Here is a 15327-nt window from a genome sequence, read left to right as displayed (position 1 = left end):
CTCTCCCTGCTAGCCTTCACTCCCTTCCCCCTCCTTTCAGTGCTGCAGTGCTGCCTTCTGGAGAAAAATAAGGAAAAAACACCAACCACAAGCGCTCGTAAACGGACGAGCCCCCTTCTGTATACACACAGCGAGACGCACCTGGCTACGCATATGGCTCCAGCCTTTACATTTGCATGCACATGCTCATTCATCCATGCCCTTGTAAATAAGGGACTATCCCCTACATACAAACGTGAGCTCATACACAAATAGCACTGCTAGTTGTTTTTGGTGTTTCCATAAAGAGAAGCATTGGAGATATGCAATTTGTTGCAGTTGCAGGAAGAAATGTAAAACCAGCACTGCAACAACAAGTTATCATTTCTGATATTCAGATTCTTTTTTTAATGCTTATTTTGTAATTACACGTTTCATTATTCAGACTGTTAAAAGGTTGCCAAATTCCCAAAACCTGATGGGATGTCTTCAAGTTGCTTGTTTTCTTTGGCCACAATCCAAAAGCAAAATTTAAGATATTCAATTTCCAATGATAGAAGCAGAGAAAAGCAGCAAATCCTCACATTAGAGAGGCTGTTATTAGTTAATTATTCTACATTTTTTTTGCCTAATAAAAGACTTCAATTTTACTTAATGCCAAATAGTTCCATTAACAGAGTAGAAGTTCTGGCTTCACCAGTATGCAGGGCAGTAAAACAGAAAGTGTTTTTTGAGATTTGATTCTATAATAATAAATTGATTTGAATATTAAAAAATATATATTCTCCCATGTAGCATGTGAATAATTAGCATTTCTGGGTATAATACTGGCTAAAACTGCTGAACATTGTTGTTTCTGGACGAGTAGCGAGGGTAGTTGACACGTTGTTGATACCTGGTTGTCACAGTAATTTGCCAGCATTGTTCTGAGGCTGTTTAGCTCAAGTAATGACAGCGTGTCTTAACCAGTAGAGCACAGAGGAAAATCCTTTACTGCAGCTGATGAAAGACTGTTTATTATTTACTGTGTCTGGTTGTGTGTGTGTGTGTGTGTGTGCATGCATGTGCATTCTGTGGATAAACGTTTATAGATGGCTTTAAAAGGGTAGTAAGTCAATTATTGATGCTTTCTACAACCACTATCTCTCCTTCTCATCTTCTTTCTGGCCACTGCTTTTGCACTTTTCTCTTCATTGAATTCTCTTCTCTTCGTCTGCTCTCATTTTCTTCTTCTTCTTCTTCTTCTTCTTCCACACCCCCTTCTCATCCCACCTCCTCTCTACATCTCCCTCCTTAATCCACTCTGTCTGTTGCTGTGGCCTACCTAGCGGCTCGTATAGCAATGCTGGAAATTCTTGTTCCTCTGGTGCTTGTGCGACTTGTCAGTTGGGTTGAAAGTGTGTGTGTGAACTGCAGGCAGCCTGTGTGTAGTGTCAGGCCCGTCTGCCACAGATAAGCATCAACTCCATCAGCTTGTGGCCGCTTGCTGTGCGTGTCCTGGATTTGCTCAAAAACACATACACACACAGGCACACAAACACACAACTAGAGGCAGAACCAGCAGTATCTACTGAACACAGTCAGACTCGAAGGCTACGAAGCTGACACAATGAATCATAAGGAGTCAACACAAACAAGTGTACGTCTTTGCGTTGAGTGAGAGGTTGACTGAAACATCATTGCATGTATACCAATGAATCACATGCACAGAAGCACATGGCAGCATTCCATGTTGACTATCAGCTCTGCTTTTCTTGTGTTTTATTCATAGGCCTTCCTCAGCAGGCTCATTCAGCTCCTTCTCTTACCTTATCCATTTTCCCGCCACCTTCGTTTTCTACTGCACTGTATCATGGCCGGCTCAGGCCATAGCTCACTTACTGCTGTTCACTCTTAATGCCATTTGTCTCCATTTTCTATCTCTTGGATGTCATTTGTCTCTATTTCCCATCGTTTAAATGCCATTTGTCTCTATCCTTTCCCTCTGTGACTGTGTGCCAGTTGTAATTTTTTTCTCTACCCTTTCTTCCTCTTGTTCCCACGCTCCCTGACAGTCAGTCATTTTAATTGTTCAGACTTCTAACAAATGCATTCTGCACTGCATTATATTGCTGTGTCTTTCTTTCTCTATTTAACCTTGGGGCGTGTTTGTCGGTCTTTTTAACCACTGTCTCTCTCTCTCTCTATGCATTTCAGAAGGCAGTGGAAGAGGAGGAGAGCCAGGTGAGGAAATCCTCGGCAGATCTCTGCTCCACTAGCGACAAGTTGGCTGATGCCGACCCTGCGAGAAAGGTCAGTTGTCAGTTTCCTCCCTCTGTGCGTCTGCCCGCTCTCCATCACCTCCTACCTTTCTTCCCCCTCCCCCTCCTCTACATACAGGTCAGCCTCTCAGGGTCACCACCCACACCCCCACTGACAGACACACCCCCTGTTCACCCATTCATAGCGGCACGCTTCTCCTCTCTGACCTGTCAGGAAACACACTCCTTCAGCTGCTGAACGGCTCTGCTCTTCACCTCCCCCATCACTACACACACACACCAACTTTACATGCAGGGAAGAAGCTCTTAATCATGATTATCTTTTTCTCTGACTCGTGCACAAACACGCACATGCACAGTGTCTCAGCTGATGCCTGATGGATGATCCCTCATTCACATGTATGCATGCATATATTAGCTTTATTAGATTAAGGCTCCCAGAGCGCCATGTGCAGTACAGCACATTCCCTTCTTCTCCTGCTGCTTCTCTCCACATATCCATGTGTGTGCATGTGTGCGTGTGCGTGGACATGCATCTGATTGCCATTGTAATAATGTATCTATTCAACTGTAAAGTTGATGCTCAGATCAATAAATGTGGATTGAAGAACTGCCTTTCTGGACCTTTGTAACCATAACACAATACCCTTACAAGACAATATGTTGGTGTTGGGTGTCATATTTATGTGTTGTTTTTTTTCCACAGGGGAAAACATCTACACCTACTCTGGTGTTTAACCGTCTTTTCTCAGACATAAAGGAGGAGCCAGGACACCCCACCCTGGTCCATCCCAGGTACTACACCTTATTAACCTCGATTCAACTACAGTGCTACACTCTTAAATGACTGCAACTAACAATTAGTGTCATTATCAAATTATCTGTATAACATATTTAATTGTAAGTTAAAATGTCTGAAAATACTGATGCGTCCAAATGTCTTGTTTTAACCAGAATAAAAGTCAACAACCCAAAGATTTTTAATTTACAAAGATACATAGCAGAGACAATCAGCAAGACCTCATTTCAAAAGCTCATTTGGAGAAGTTTGCTTAAAAAATTATATCAAAATTGTTGCAGATTCATTTTCTGTCAGTTGTTTAAGCAGCTTTCAATACCTGAAACCATGCCAGTTGGCCTTGTGTTATCTGTAGAAGCCTGCGCCTGAATCTTAGTGCCAGATACTGTAGGTGTCCTTCTGCTTAAGTGAAATAATCACACAGTAATCTTAAATTTCAATTTCTTTCTCATATCAGATTTTTTGCTGCTGTACTCTCTCACCTGCTCTGTTCCCACCTTGTCCTCCCGCCTCCTTCACATGTACCGCTCTGGGTGTCTCCCTCCATCTCTCCCAGGGGGCAACAGACTGTGTTTGGATATGGCTCTCTCATAGTAAAGACAGTAATCTGACTCAGATTAAAGTCTGGAATTAGATGGTTTTTGGCGCCATAGCTACATGTGATTGCCTTTGACATACTGAGGAGGCCCACAGACGGCGAGCCAGACAAATTGGGGGATTAGAGCTCTGGTCACCTGCCAACATGACTGCTACACTTTCAAACCAGTCAATACTTACGCAGACCAGTTCAGAGCATGTATTTTGCCTCGCAGTGTTAGTAATAATAAAATGCCCTGCTACAGTCGGACGTTGTGCCAGACATCCAGAGCACTTAACATCGTATCGGAGTTGCTCCAAACATCCATTAGCGGTACACGTGTCAAATAGGAGCCAGGCTTACATTATTCAATCACTTCTGAGCCGTTTCATGTGAAGGAGTTTCAGATTCCCATTCAGGCGAGCAGGCAGTGCTTCATTTCCATCCAGAGGAGAGGAAACAAGGCTTGGCTGGTAGTGCTGTAGTTTTTCAGGCAGAGTCCCACTGAGCTGTCATGCTTAACCTAGTTCACTGCTTCAGCCTCAGCCTTGTCTGGAGGGGACTGCTGGTGGGGGAGGGGTCTCTCCTCTCCTCTCCTCTCCTCTCCTCTCCTCTCCTCTCCTCTCCTCTCCTCTCTCATCTTTCCTTTTCCTCCTTTCCCACCATGTAGCCAGGAATAGACAGATAGTGTTGGCTTAGTAGCTTCAGAGCATCTCCGGGCGCTATCTCTCTCTCAGTTGTACTCTCTACCTGGACATTTGTGATAAGCTGAAGGTCTGTTTAGACTGAGATCCTGTAAACACATGATAAGAAATATCCATATTCCACGCTGTGTTTCAGCCCCTGCCTTCAGATGGTACCGTGACTTTGGGCTAAAACAGACACCCAATGACTATTGTTGTGTTACATATATATATTGGTTTATGTGCATCAACATTGCTAAGTCCATAACTCGTAACAATTTGCGATCTTTACTGCCGAGAGGAGTGTGTGAAAGGTGACACTGCTACCACTGTGATTAGAGTAACAAAAGCGGACAGAACAGATGCTTAATCCAGCATTTACATAATTAGCAGCAGATCACACCTTTGTGTGATTGAGGAATTAAATTTAAATGATTATTAAGCACTAATAAAACACCAGCTGTTTTGAAATGAGAAAATATTTGTCTTCATTTGTGTCATTTCAGTGTTTAAATGTCCTCTTTCTCTCTCTGTTTCCCTCTCCCAGTTACTACCTGTACACATATGATAAGATGGTGGCTCCCAATGTGTCACTGCGGAGGGAGGCGGAGATGAGCCCTGAGATGCTCGGAGCGCTTCTCAAACACCACTACAGTCGCAGAGTGCTGGGCCACGACGAGCCACCACTGGGTCAGTAGTCATACAAATCTGGCAAAGTATTATAGCAAATAGAAACCAAAAAATCACTTTGCCAACCATAGATTTAACTAAGATCTGATATTGGATAAGCCGGTCAGTGAGGTATTGTGCTCTGAACTTGATCAAGGTCATGTGGACATAAGAAGTAATATACGATCAGATTTAATGTCACGTTCTCACTTTCTTTGCCAAGATACCCTGAAATTGTCATCTCTTTAGATAACATGCAGTCAGGAAAATGGTGAGCGAGGAAATAACTGAGCTGCACTTAAATCTAACAATACAGAAATAGAATAATACATAAAATTATACCCTTTCTTACTTGACCTTTTTGTGAAAGTAAATGCAACAACTGACACCCTCTAATTATGTTCATGCAAGTAAAAAACTTGAAAATGGCAAAGCAGCAAATGGATGAAAGGGCAGGAAATTGCTTCCAGTGTATCCAATTAATAACAGACCTTAGATCTACTGTATTTGATATAAGCCAGTATGTCCAGAGACCTTCAGAGTCTTGCTGAACACGAGACAGCAGGTAAAGTAAAATTTTGAATGAGTGCTTAAAAGACACTCCATAAAGCAAATGTGTTTTCTTAAAGCTAGAGAGCAGGACTTTAACATGCGTTTATTCCACTGACGCAAAAAAGAGATGACACAATGCTGATTGAGCCTCTCAGTGTTAAATCTTTCCACATTTCACAGCATACTGGAGTTTTAAATCTGGTATCTGTGGTGACACTTGTGCACCGGTAGGAATGCATTTTGCATTAACCAGCAATGATATGGTTAGCCACAGCTGAAAAGTGAAGTAACTGTAGTGATGGAGACAGATGGGGCTCCAGCAACTAGGAGTATGGTGAAACCTATTGGTGGCAAAACAAAGAAAACCTCCAAGAAAAGTTTCTGATGCTCTGGATAAAAACTCAGAAACTCAGTGTTCAGAAGAAGGATTAAAGTTTAAAAAAGAAGGGATTAACAGGGAGGCGTACATCATAAGTATGTGTCAACAGACTTTGTGTCGTTACTCTGCAGGTTTTAATAATCATCAGGACAGCACGACAATGTAGTGAAGTTTCAAATATTTCTTGATAGGAAGATTTATAATTGTTCACATAGACTAGAACTTTACAAACACTTTACACAACAAACATTCATAGATCTGCGTACTTAGGACTAAAAAAATATTCAAAAATATTATCGCAATACATTGTATACCATTATAAATGAAGCAGCGTGGTGCTGCAGAAATGCCTGGATTACTAATCTTATTCTCCAGACACAAGAGAACAGGCTTGTTTGGTACAGACTGCAGCAAAAATCACATGTTTTTGAATGTTTTTTTTTTTTCAGGTGAAAAGAAATGTGAAAATTAGCATTTCACATTCTCATTGTAAATCTTTTTTTCATATCGTCCAGATAGAGCTTGTAAATGCTAAATGGAGAAGTGGATTGAAGCATTACAATGCTCTAGTTTTACACCACTGATACAGATAATAACTATTTATATGCAGTGTATTACAGTAACAGTAGCTGACTACAACTCTTGCCTCAAGTCTTTTCTGGTTGAAAAATCTAGAAAACCCTGGAAAGCATAATTTGGAAGAAGGTTATGTTTTCAGACATTAATATACTCTCCGTGTCTTAATGTGATCGAAGACTCAATTTTAGCTTAAATGATTCCCACAAACAATTATAGATAACAACACTGATGACAATAAATATGAATAATTATTTAATAAAGACCCTCCTGTATGTACATTAGACACAGAAACAAGCCTGACACATGCCTACTAAAAATACATGACACACATACAGCAAGCAGGAGCAATCTACATGCACACAACATAAGCAGAAGCGACATGCAGATCGTGTTCATGCTACACACTCAAAGAGCAGACACGTGCTTACTGTAAACATACAGCCTGCATGTCACACACACACACACACGCACACACACACACACTCATGCGCACATACACACTTAACATTGCAGCCTGCAGTGATGCACATAATCATGCATTGACCTTCACATAAAGACTCTGGGGGCACCTCACTATTGATGAACAAGAGGGGTGGAAATGGCAATGACCTCTTCTCTGCAGCGTGTGTGTTTTTATGTGTACATTTAAGTGTATATTACTCTTGCATTAATAAGGTGTGTATATATACAGAGAGAGGGAGAGGATGAATCACAGCAATGGTTTCCGTCTGCCATTATTACGCCACGTCTGACTGCCAGCCTCTCTCTCTGTCTCTCTCTCTGTCTCTCTCTCTGTCTCTCTCTCTCTCTCTCTCTCTCTCATATCTCTCAGGCGTTCTGCTCCCCTTTTTCTTCTCTAACCAATCTGTCTCTCTTCCCTCCATCCTCCCTCTCTTTCGCTTCCTGGCAGCTATCTCTACATCCTCTCTGAGTCGGTTTTCAGTCTGCTCCCGCACTTCCTCTTCCATCCATCCATCCTTGTCTCTTTCTTCTCCAGCTCCCTTCATCTCCACCTCCCTCTCAGTCTGCTGTCAAACCCTCCCCCCTTTCTTTTCCTTTTTGTTTTCTCCCTTCATTGCAAGCTTCTCCTCTGCCAGTCTGTCTTCGAGCCGTTCACTCTTTCTGCTGTGGCCCTTTTTCTCTCTATCTCTCTCTCTCCTGCTTATTTCCTTTTGATCCACCACCAAATGACTCACTCCCGTTATTTGTGCGCTTCTGCTGTCGTGTGTGTGCGCCGCTCCAAGCATGCATGTGGGTGTGTATGTGTGTTAGTGTGTATACGCACATGCGCAAGCCAGCTTGAGTCAGTAAATGAGTGTCCTCTCCAGTGTCAGACATGCTGTGTACAGAGCATGCTGTTTCCTGTCACACACATACTGTATGAATACATTACGCTGGTAAACAACCCACTGTTCTCGTGCTCCCTCTGTCACTCTTTCACTATTTCTTCTTCTCTTTCTGTGCTTAGGCTTATGCTGCTTCAAACACGACATCATTATCAGAATTTGCATGTCCCACTGCAACATCTGTGCACGTGTGTGGGGTGGGAGAAATCTTTCCAACACTGACCAACGCACACTGCAGCACTGCAACACTTCACAAAAACCTCAATTAACTCCTGGAGTGACGATAATAAATCAGTAATCTGATTGAATTCAAAGGCTCTGTGTCTGAACAGCATTTTAGAAAATGTCTTTCACAGGTTTCAGACACAGTTTCTGGGTTGTTTTTTTTTGCTCCTGTCACTTTTTTTCCTCACTGTGGGTTCATTTTCACTGCAATATAAGTCCTGCCCCTCTATGGAAATAGTACAATCATGGCTAGACGCAGAGGGAACTCAGAAATGTTATTATTGCAGAATGACACAGCTGCCATAAATTCCCTCAAAAGAAAAAAATAAAGTTTAATGTGTTTGATTATTGATTATACAACATTTTCCCCCTAGGTGTTGTTGTCCTGTAAACATATTTTAAATTAGTTTCAATGCTTGTGTCCTATCTGCTCTGTGTGAACACAGCCTGCAGTTCAGCTGAAACATCTCTAAATTTCTGACATGTGACTTTTGGTCATAGCTGAGTCAGCCATGACTTCTCAGTTTAGGCAGAGAGGCGCAGAAATTTTTTGCTTTTTACAGCATTATGAACAATTTATAAAATAAAAAAAATTGAAAGTGTCTAGAAGTTTTTTAGATGAAATATCAGGATTTTTAAGCTTAAATCTTTTCCAAGAAAACTAAAGTCATACATAATATGCTTAGTTGAAAATCCAGTGATTCTCTCTATTTTTACTGTTCCGGCTCAAATGGGTGATGTAGATTTGCAGATTTTAAAAGATACCATGTCTTTTCATGGGATTCAAAGGGTTGGCACCAACCGAGTGCCCTGCCACCCACTCCTCCTCCAGAACACAACTTATGTCATTATAAAATATTTAGTCACTGATGATGGTCAGCAAATTACACTTTATTTCACAAGTTTTATACAGAAAATAAACCGTATATGATGACTTAAAGTTAATGCAGTTTTGTTACTCAGACAGTGATCTTCATCACAACCCTTTTCGTTGAGCAGTCAGCTGGCAAAGGACAGGACTCGGTGAACTGGAGTAGGAGCTAAAATTTAGTGCCCTCCTTTCTATTTATTGAATCAAGAATCGTTTTGAATAGAGTGAATTGTAACACCAAGAGTCTGACTCAAACCAAAACATGATATTGCCACAGATTCCCACTCGACTCGTCTTTTCCCATGATGCACACCTTAAAGGCCGCAGCAAGGGAGCAAGTCAGAGTTTGAAGTGAGCAGGAGCCCACGCAGAGCAGCGAAGCTCCCACACAAGGCCTTTTATTCCTCTCTATTCTCTCTGTGTGTCTGAGGGCAAACACACAGAAAATTTGTGGGCGAGTGTTTGGTTCCTCGGCTGTTGCCATGCCGTACTTGTGCTTGTGTGTGTGCTCACGCTGAGGAAGAAGTGTGAGCTTTTATGAGGTTGTGCGAGGGTGTTACTAAGCGTGGGTGGGAGTGTGCACCAGCACGGCTCGCACTTCCTGTCTTTCAACCACCTCCTCCTCTTCTTCTTTTTTTTTTTTTTTTTAAACTTCTTTGCTCATCCTCCTCTCCTTTCCGTCTTCAGATCTTCACGCGTCGCCTCCTGTCGCTGCTGGCGCCGCCGAGGAGGCCAAATCCCAACGTGCCGCTGCTGTCTCGGCCACCGAACGGGAATGCCAAACCCAGGCAGTTTCCATGGAGACAAGCAGTCCGGGCTCCAAGAAAGCAACCCACATCCCCACCCACACCCCTCCTCCTCCTCCCGCGTCGTTGTTGTCATCGGTAACAGAGGTAGCAGCTAAGGACATGAGCTCTGCCACGTGCAGCGCCGCAGTGGTGGTGGGGGGGCTGGAGGACGACAAGGACAGGATTGTTGTGGAGATCATGCAGATGTACAGCAGGCAGCAGGAGAAGCTCAACTCCACCCTGCACAAGCAGCTGCAGCTGGAAATGGTGAGTCGGCAGCTGGAAAGAACAAAGACTAAGATAAATGAGCCCAAGATAAACTAGACCATAACTGTTCCCGCCTGTTAGAAGTGTCCTTGGCGTGGATGTGGAGGTAATGTTCACCTTCCAGTGACCCCTCCATCGCTCGTCCTATCACGTGAAACATGTTGGTATCAGATGGTTCTACCATTGATAATTCAAGTCGGCCGGACAGGTCATGAATCACAGCGTTTCACCAGTATAACATACCATTAAAGCACTCAAATTTCATTTCAGATGGGATATAGGGAAATAGAGATGACCTACATTATAGTAACATTTACATCTACTGCAGAATTATGTCCCTTTATTTAAACCCTTTAATGGGTTTGAAGAGAATTGCTTTATAATCTAAAATGAGATGTCCACCATTAGAGAATTTTATATTAGTTACCAAATGGAAGATGAAAGAAAATGAAAGCAACTTCCAAAACTTCCAAATAAATTGAAGCTATATACGTAAAAGTTTTTCCATTTGTGTCTTTACTATACTACTATAAAAGGTCAAAATCTACACACGTCATTTTTGATTGTCAGATTTTGGGAAGCACACTGAATGAAAAGTACAAGGCAAACATTAGAACTCCTTGTGGAGTGTCTGTAATGTAAATTGTTTTCCCTACAGGGGTCAATGAAGAAACACATGATTGTTATTATTTTCTTTAACTTCATCTCTGTGTTTCCAGGAGCTGGAGGCATTGCGCGGGGGTGAAGCGGCAAGACTACGGGAGCTGAGCGCCGAACAGCGGGAGCTGCGCTGCGAGCTGGAGGCGGTGCACAGTGAGCAGGCACGGCAGCTCAGCCAGGCCCGCCAGGAGCAGCTGGAGCTGGAGACCCGTCTGGAGCAGCTCCGACAGCAGGCCTGCGCCTGCGAGCCAGGGGCACAGCGCCAGCAAGAGGCCCACTACACTGCACAGGTACGGGCTTAGAGGGGACCACATATAAACCCCAGCACTGATTTTGGTATCAAAAAAACAGTGAATTGCAGTGATGTTTAAGTATCCACACTGACTTTCCTCACTTAACATATGTCCTTTCCAACCCTAACAGTGCAACACTCCAGTAGTAAACATGGGAAACATCAGCACACATATTAATGCTTAGTAGAATTTGCCAAACATTTACAGTTAATTGATTTATTTTATTTATAGTCTATTAGCATATATGTACATTTAAATGAATCACTCAGGAACACTTGATATAGATTGCATGGAAAAATACTTTTAAACTTTTAAATATGTTCATTAGAAAGAAATCTTTTGCATGTATATGCATGTCCTGTGCTACTGTGCCTGTAAAGAGCATAAAAACTAACAGGCAGGACCTTTGTTTGGTTTCCCACCAGACTTGATCTTGAGATTTGCTCTGTTATGTTGGCCTGAGCTCAGGGCTGCAGGATCTCCCTCCTGTCTGTTGTGGAAGCTCCTGCTGCCCTGCTCCCATTGGCATCTAACTCAGACTCTCTGCCAGCGAGGAAAGAGGCTGTGCATATATTTGAGTGGTTATGAGACTAATGCTGGCCTGACTATAGACATTTTGTGAAGGATTTATTTATTTATTTATTTTTTACAATTTAACATGTTTTCAAAGTAAAGAATAGTAAAATGAGGGCACCTTGGTGCTTAGATTAAGTTACTGCTGTCTTCATAGACATACATTTCAAACCTATGTTATTGAAGTGGCTTTGTCTCATCCTAAAACATTCATGTTGACCAGTGACAGATAAATGTTTACTTGGCCCTGGTGCACAGGGTTATGTTCACATGCATCTTAAAATGTGACCACTGACGGCTGAAAGAGCAACAAACCATCGGAGTTCATATCTCTGCAATCAGGTTCTGCCCAAATTTTGACCATCACAAAATACAATGCAGCACCAGTAGATACTTTGTGTACATGTACATGGTTTGCTATGTTTTTACAAGACTGAGTTTAAATGAATTGCGATTTTACGGATTTTGTCTTACGTGATTATAAACCAATTGTCCTTCTAATTTGGGGCTTATTGGTTAAACACAACAAGCAATTCCACGATCTAATTTTTGGCTTTAGTACACATTGATGAGTGTTTTTTTTTTTTTACAGTGTCCTGACAGATGTAATACATTTATCCATAGAGAAATCAATACGTAACTAGTGGCAGCTAAACCAAGAAAAATCTTTGAAAATCTTAATGGAGTCTTGTACTGTCCGACTCTTAAGGTGTCTACATCTGGAGTTAGCAGCAGGACTTTTGACAGATTGCTGTTAAATGTTCGACTGAATGTCTTCTGATGTGCTGTAGTCATAACTTGGCCTTGTGTGTCTCTTCGTCTCCCTACAGTTGTCAGAGCTGCGTCAGAGGCTGGAGCGGGCGGAGGCAGACCGGCAGGAGCTGCAGGAGGAGCTGTGCAGAGAGCGGGAGGCGCGAGAGAAGCTGGAGCGCACCATCGCCCAGCTCAAACAGCAGATGGCCCAGTCTGGCACGATGGGAGGCAGCCCCTCTCCTCCTCCCACTCCCTTCCCCAACGCCCACTCCCCACCCTGCTCTTCCTCCATCTCAGAGGCCCCAGCGGCTGGCCAAAAGTAACTGCCACCCCTCCAGGCGCCTCCCCCTCCCTCCCTCATTCCTCTCCCCATTACCCGCCAACTCTGCAGACACAAATAAATCAGCCTGAAGCAGAAAGGAGCTCCACATCTCCTCAGGCTGTTTTTAAGTTGCGCATCTCACCCTCCTCCCCTTTTATTTCAGTGTAGGACTGACGTTTTGTTTTTGTAATTTAACATCTCTTAAAAAGTTTTATGGTTTATACTTTTTTTTCTTTTTTGCTTCCCTCTACTCTTTAAACAGTATTTAAAAAATTTTTGGGCATGTATGTTTGATTTAATTTATAGTTTTTACTGAACAAACAGCTGCTTCATAGACAGGAGATTGGTTAGGTAGAAACCAACTTAGCCCATCACTATTTTTCTCCCTTGGCATTTCCCACCTTCCTCTCCCGTCTCTCTCTGGTTCTGAAGCTAATGGCTTGGAGATTGCGGACTTCAGACTCTTGTCTCAGCTCCACACAGACGTCACTTCATGCTACTACTTGGCACAGCAGCCGGTGCTCCTGGACACACAATGCTGCCGGGTTGCAAGCCTCCTCTGTCTTTCTGTACGTAATGCCCAAACGCTCGAGTACCAGCGACTGCAGGAAACTGCATTTACATTTCAATACAGTTTCTTTGCTTCTCATAAAACACAGAAACAAAAGTACAACATGTCAAAATGTCGAGTCTGTATGGAGGAGAAAGACCTTTACTGTATAAAAGATACATTTTGCAGATGTCGCAAAACCTCATGAAAATATGCCAATAGTGACACTGAACTTGAAGTGAGTGTTTTGAGTGTGACCCCTACAAGGTAGCTAGCTAGGATGTTGCCTGGCCTGGACCACAGCTGCTCCGAACACAGACTGGTTTCCTCTTCGCTCTGCTGGGCACCACCTGGACTCTCCTGTTGTAGACCAAACAGCGTGTTGGTTGATCCACCAGCTGCCCAGTGTCTCCTCTAACCCGACCGAGACCTCACACCTTCCATCGCTGTACGCTAGCACCATTGCCCTCTGCTAGGAAACTCTTAACACTGTGGTTTTCACTCGCTTTGGGCAAGACAGGAAACACTGTGCTCCTTTCAGGCTTGAAGAAGCTCACGAGCAGTGTTATGCACTTATTACGCTCTCCTCCCCCAGAGTCCCCTGGGAAAGGAATGTGTCTGGACACGGGGGCCGGTTGAGCTGGTGTAGCTTTTCTGAGAAATAAGAAAGACAGGGTCTCACATGTGCAGTAGCTGCACTCTGTTGCCATAATACATACGACATCCTAACATGCCTGCACACACTCGAGTGTGTCAGTGTGGTGCAGGCATTCAGGCAGAACAATGGCCCCAGCGTTCCCAGCAGATGATCAAAGCTGCAGGCTGTCCCTGTTTTTCTGGGCTTTTTTTTTGTATCATTTGACTTCATTGTTAGCAGACGGTTTTATCCCCACCATGTTTGTCAGAGCGTCATCGAAGAATGTGGGTCGCAGGTGAAAGCAGTTAGTCCAGGGTGGTTTGCTTCCCGTTATTCTGCCTGGCTGAACAAACAGCACCGGGCAGGCAGGGAGAGGAAGAGAGGGGAGGATTGAGGGGGGAGGGCTCAGAGGGCTGGTGCACTCTCCCCCGCGGCAGGCTGGGTGGCCCAGACGCCGGGGGTACCAAGGGAGCCCTTTTTTGTTTTGTGCCGTCAGAATGGGGGCAGCTGTTGTTGTCTGGGGCCCTCTGCCCACCCTCGGGTGAGACTGTACGGTGTTCCTCAGCTCTCAACAACCTCCCTCCCTCCTCCTCTCCCACAGTCACTCACTTCCACTTGCCCGTCCATCCATCTCCATCTCCCGATCAGCTGCGGGTGTGCAGCGTTTTGTAGATGCCCAGGAGAGCGAGCAGACGTCCAGCCGCAGGAAGACAGAACTTTTATTGTGTCAGTTGCCAGGCAAAAGCGCTTTTTATTGCCACTAAGAAGATCCCTGTAAGCGAGTGTGCGTGTGTAAATAATTGTGTAAGGGGATCGGCCTCGGCTAAACTCTTTTTTTTTTTTTTTTTTTTAAATGCATCTGCTATAAATGCAAATTGATAGACATTCCACTGTGCTCCATCCTGTTCAATGCAGATTTTCTTACACAGCTTCCCTTTACAGTAACAGACCTGAAGACCGGACAGAGTACAGTTATGGTTTGTTGATAGTCATAAATGCAGGTGCAGGTGCAAGCCAGTAAAATCAAACCCATGCCGCAAATGTACACTCTACTGTTGTTCCATTTAAACCTTTATTGAAATTATGAAAGAAAATATTTAACGTATTAACTAAAGATTTATATTCACTTTGTAAATACAGTAGTCATTAATATATTAACTGTTCTTATATAAATAATCTTTAAAAGGTTATATAATTTGGACCAGAACTAAGGCTTCAGTTGGCCTAAATGTTTTTGCTTTCTTTTATAAAAAAAAATTATCTTTGCAGATATCAGAACTTGGTGTTTGTTGAGTGGATGTGGGGGAGTGAAACGCATGGTTTACTGAGACATGATGCAGGACAGCGGCAAAATAGGAAAATAATACTTTGTTACACACTTCCCCCCTTTTTCTGAACTGATGCAATTGTTTTTGTGGATTTCATCTTGGCAGACTGTTTAACGTGTAATGTAAGCTTTTTCCCTCTTTGTTAAACCCCCTCCCCCTCCCAAGCTAAATTGAGAATTTGTTTAAGAAAATGCATTTTGGGAAAAAAGAGAAAACAAACAAAAAATGATTTTTTT

At 43.2% G+C, this 15327-nt stretch overlaps 1 protein-coding gene across 2 annotated transcripts in view; it reads left to right on the top strand.

Annotated features, from left to right (window-relative positions):
- Positions 1-15317, top strand: part of skila (SKI-like proto-oncogene a) — a 35008-nt gene extending 19691 nt beyond the window's left edge. For both annotated transcript variants that reach the window (XM_008275786.1, XM_008275787.1), the window contains exons 3-8: positions 2176-2271; positions 2947-3035; positions 4847-4989; positions 9608-9975; positions 10695-10925; positions 12332-15317. In XM_008275786.1, coding sequence (XP_008274008.1) covers positions 2176-2271; positions 2947-3035; positions 4847-4989; positions 9608-9975; positions 10695-10925; positions 12332-12577 — 1173 coding nt within the window. In that variant the 3' untranslated portion in view covers positions 12578-15317. The remainder of the gene's footprint in view (positions 1-2175; positions 2272-2946; positions 3036-4846; positions 4990-9607; positions 9976-10694; positions 10926-12331) is intronic.
- Positions 15318-15327: the final 10 nt, after the last annotated feature.

Source organism: Stegastes partitus, unplaced genomic scaffold (genome assembly GCF_000690725.1).
Source record: "Stegastes partitus isolate 25-593 unplaced genomic scaffold, Stegastes_partitus-1.0.2 Scaffold59, whole genome shotgun sequence".
NCBI lineage: Eukaryota > Metazoa > Chordata > Actinopteri > Pomacentridae > Stegastes > Stegastes partitus.
Note: the sequence above shows the minus strand (reverse complement) of the source record. Positions and strands in the feature narration are given on the sequence as shown.